The sequence below is a fragment of the Limulus polyphemus genome, unplaced genomic scaffold (assembly GCF_000517525.1).
Source record: "Limulus polyphemus unplaced genomic scaffold, Limulus_polyphemus-2.1.2 Scaffold5274, whole genome shotgun sequence".
Taxonomy (NCBI): Eukaryota; Metazoa; Arthropoda; class Merostomata; order Xiphosura; family Limulidae; genus Limulus; species Limulus polyphemus.
Genome location: NW_013670884.1, coordinates 1 through 3141, shown reverse-complemented (window position 1 = coordinate 3141; position 3141 = coordinate 1). Strand labels below are relative to the sequence as shown.

Here is a 3141-nt window from a genome sequence, read left to right as displayed (position 1 = left end):
ATATGGTTGTGCAACATTCCTCCGATACTTTACATATCACACTCACGTGTATATATGGTTGTGCAACATTCCTCCGATACTTTACATATCACACTCACGTGTATATATGGTTGTGCAACAAATCTCGGATACTTTACATATCTCACTCACGTGTATATATGGTTGTGCAACAAATCTCTGATACTTTACATATCACACTCACATGTATATATGGTTGTGCAACAAATCTCTGATACTTTACATATCACACTCACGTGTACATATGGTTGTGCAACATTCCTCCGATACTTTACATATCACACTCACGTGTATATATGGTTGTGCAACATTCCTCCGATACTTTACATATCTCACTCACGTTTGTATATATGGTTGTGCAACAAATCTCTGATACTTTACATATCGCACTCACATGTATATATGGTTGTGCGTGAGTGCGATATGTAAAGTATCCGAGGAATGTTGCACAACCATATATACATGTGAGTGGATATGTAAAGTATCAGAGATTTGTTGCACAACCATATATACATGTGAGTGTGATATGTAAAGTATCTGAGGAATGTTGCACAACCATATATACATGTGAGTGTGATATGTAAAGTATCCGAGGAATGTTGCACAACCATATATACATGTGAGTGTGATATGTAAAGTATCAGAGATGTTGCACAACCATATGTACATGTGAGTGAGATATGTAAAGTATTGGAGGAATGTTGTGTATATATGGTTGTGCAACAAATCTCTGATACTTTACATATCACACTCACATGTATATATGGTTGTGCAACAAATCTCTGATACTTTACATATCGCACTCACGTGTATATATGGTTGTGCAACATTCCTCAGATACTTTATATATCGCACTCACATGTATATGTGGTTGTGCAACAAATCTCTGATACTTTGCGTATTGTATACAAACACATATAAGTAAATGAAAGTTATTCAAATATTTATCTGTTATTGCAAATGATTTTAATTATGTTAATTATTATTATAAATATTAAGATATGGATCACTACTATTCTAGCTTTAACTAATTTCTATGTTGAGACAAAAGGCTCCAAGTAATGTTCTTTTATTGTTAAAACGTTACTCAAACCTATACAGATAAACATTTGTCACAATGATACATACCATTCATTAAAGATGCACCCATGTCAGGTCCCATAGGACCATCAGGCCCCGGCCCCATTGGAAACTAAAGAAAAGAAGATCGACCAAAGAAATATTACTAATATTATAAATTGTGATTAATATCATAAATTATCATTACTTTTTGTAAAAAAAAAAAAGCGGGTATTCTGAACTTGGAAAACAGTATTTTACGATGTTATCAGTAATGAAGAAACATTTGTTGGTTACTACATCTACAGGTTATTTCATTTTTTATTTCAGAGCAAAAGTTACAGTCTAAAGATAAGCTTTACACATTTGTTACAATTGCCGACACAGATAATCAAATAGAAACATGTAATTACAAAGTTTTATAAACTTTAATTGCAAATTTTTAATTCTGTATGAATTAAAAACCAGCTTTTTTGTACTGACACAAAATTCAAGATTACTTATAGTATCGTCTCTTGAGACTGAAAGCTCTTTTCCAATTGGGCTGACATTGGAAATATTTCCATGTTGTACTGTCTGATGATGGAACAGACTACTACTACCAGCACTAGTATTTATACTTCTAAGACTTCCATATTCTTCTGAATAGCTAACTACCAACAGTTAAGTTAATTGTTTATGCACACACCAACTATACACACTTTTCTTTAGAAATGTCTTTTTAAAATGAAATGAAATTTCAATGTATTTTGTACACAGAAGATAAAATATTCCTCTCTGAAAAGATCAGAAAACCAAACAGTTTACTTATTAACCTAATGATTGTTATCTTGGTATGAAATTCCTTACCCCTGGCATATTGCCTCCTGGTACAGACTTCATCATTGTGTACATTGCATCTCCTCCAGAATTACATGAATCTGAACAAAGAGAACAAAACTCACTACAAAAATATTAGCTCTGAAAATCATAGTTATTAAAAGAAACACACACAAGTTTGTGCAATAACAGATATGGTTACAGATGCACACACATAAATGTAACAATTCCTGTGTAACAGACCCACAAAACATCTTTAAAAACCAATGCTACAAATAAATATTCCATCCAAGAGTAAACTTAATCAGATGTGAGCTGTATAACTTCCACCAAGAGTAAACCTAATCAGTTATACAGCTCACATCTTCCGCCAAGAGTAAACCTAATCAGTTATACAGTTATCCAGAGATATTAAGTCAACGTTATTTATATTCTATTAACTCTATTTTATTTTATTATAATTGTATACTTTTCTTAATGTGTAATAATTTATTTATTAAAGTAAAAAAGTTATAATAGTAAATTTCTTACGTCTACTTAGGGTTAGTACATCAAAAAATAGTTTTACACTCATATTAGACTAGTAAATACTTAACAGGCTTTAGATTGATGAAAGACAACTATTTTACTTCTTTCTATAGCCACAAACACAAATTATCTAAGAAAAAATTATAAATACAAACTATTGTTAAAGTTAGTTGATATTTCATTGCGCTTTCTTTGCTGTTGTATCACAAATGTATTTATACTGTAAAAAAAGCTTGAAATATTTTAAAGTTAGTGAATGTTTCTTTCTGTTTTCTTAGCTAGTTTATGACAAATATATTTTGGTGTCAAAAGCTTGAAATATTTTAATTATAGTAAATAACACCATTTTTAAGTTTGTATTTAACATGCTGGGACATGGCTGTCCAAAGAAAGACAAGAAAAACTATACTGACTACTAATATATGCAGGACTCGAATCATGTAAATACATAAATCATTTTTTTTACTTTACCTTGATGGTTTGACATGAGCTGTGGACCTGTACTGGACACAGGAGGGCCCTAAATCATCAAAAATAAACAAACATTCCTCATTAAACATAATTTTTACGAAATATTAAAAAGACTTTCATTAAATTTGTTCTTTAAGAATTTAGCAGCAACAATGTGTGACATAAAAACACGAGCTAAACCAGTTAAAACCCGTGCTTCATATAACTATATTATTTAACAATAAACTATATGTACCACATAACAGT

The 3141-nt window shown here is 30.9% G+C and overlaps 1 protein-coding gene across 2 annotated transcripts in view; it reads right to left on the bottom strand.

Annotated features, from left to right (window-relative positions):
- LOC106472364 (single-stranded DNA-binding protein 2-like) overlaps positions 1-2941 on the bottom strand; it is a 9893-nt gene extending 6952 nt beyond the window's left edge. For both annotated transcript variants that reach the window (XM_013933003.2, XM_013933002.2), the window contains exons 1-3: positions 2896-2941; positions 1927-1997; positions 1147-1210 (exon numbers count right to left, since the gene is read on the bottom strand). In XM_013933003.2, the coding sequence (XP_013788457.2) occupies positions 1147-1210; positions 1927-1997; positions 2896-2911 (151 nt within the window). In that variant the 5' untranslated portion in view covers positions 2912-2941. The remainder of the gene's footprint in view (positions 1-1146; positions 1211-1926; positions 1998-2895) is intronic.
- Between the last annotated feature and the right edge of the window lie 200 nt (positions 2942-3141).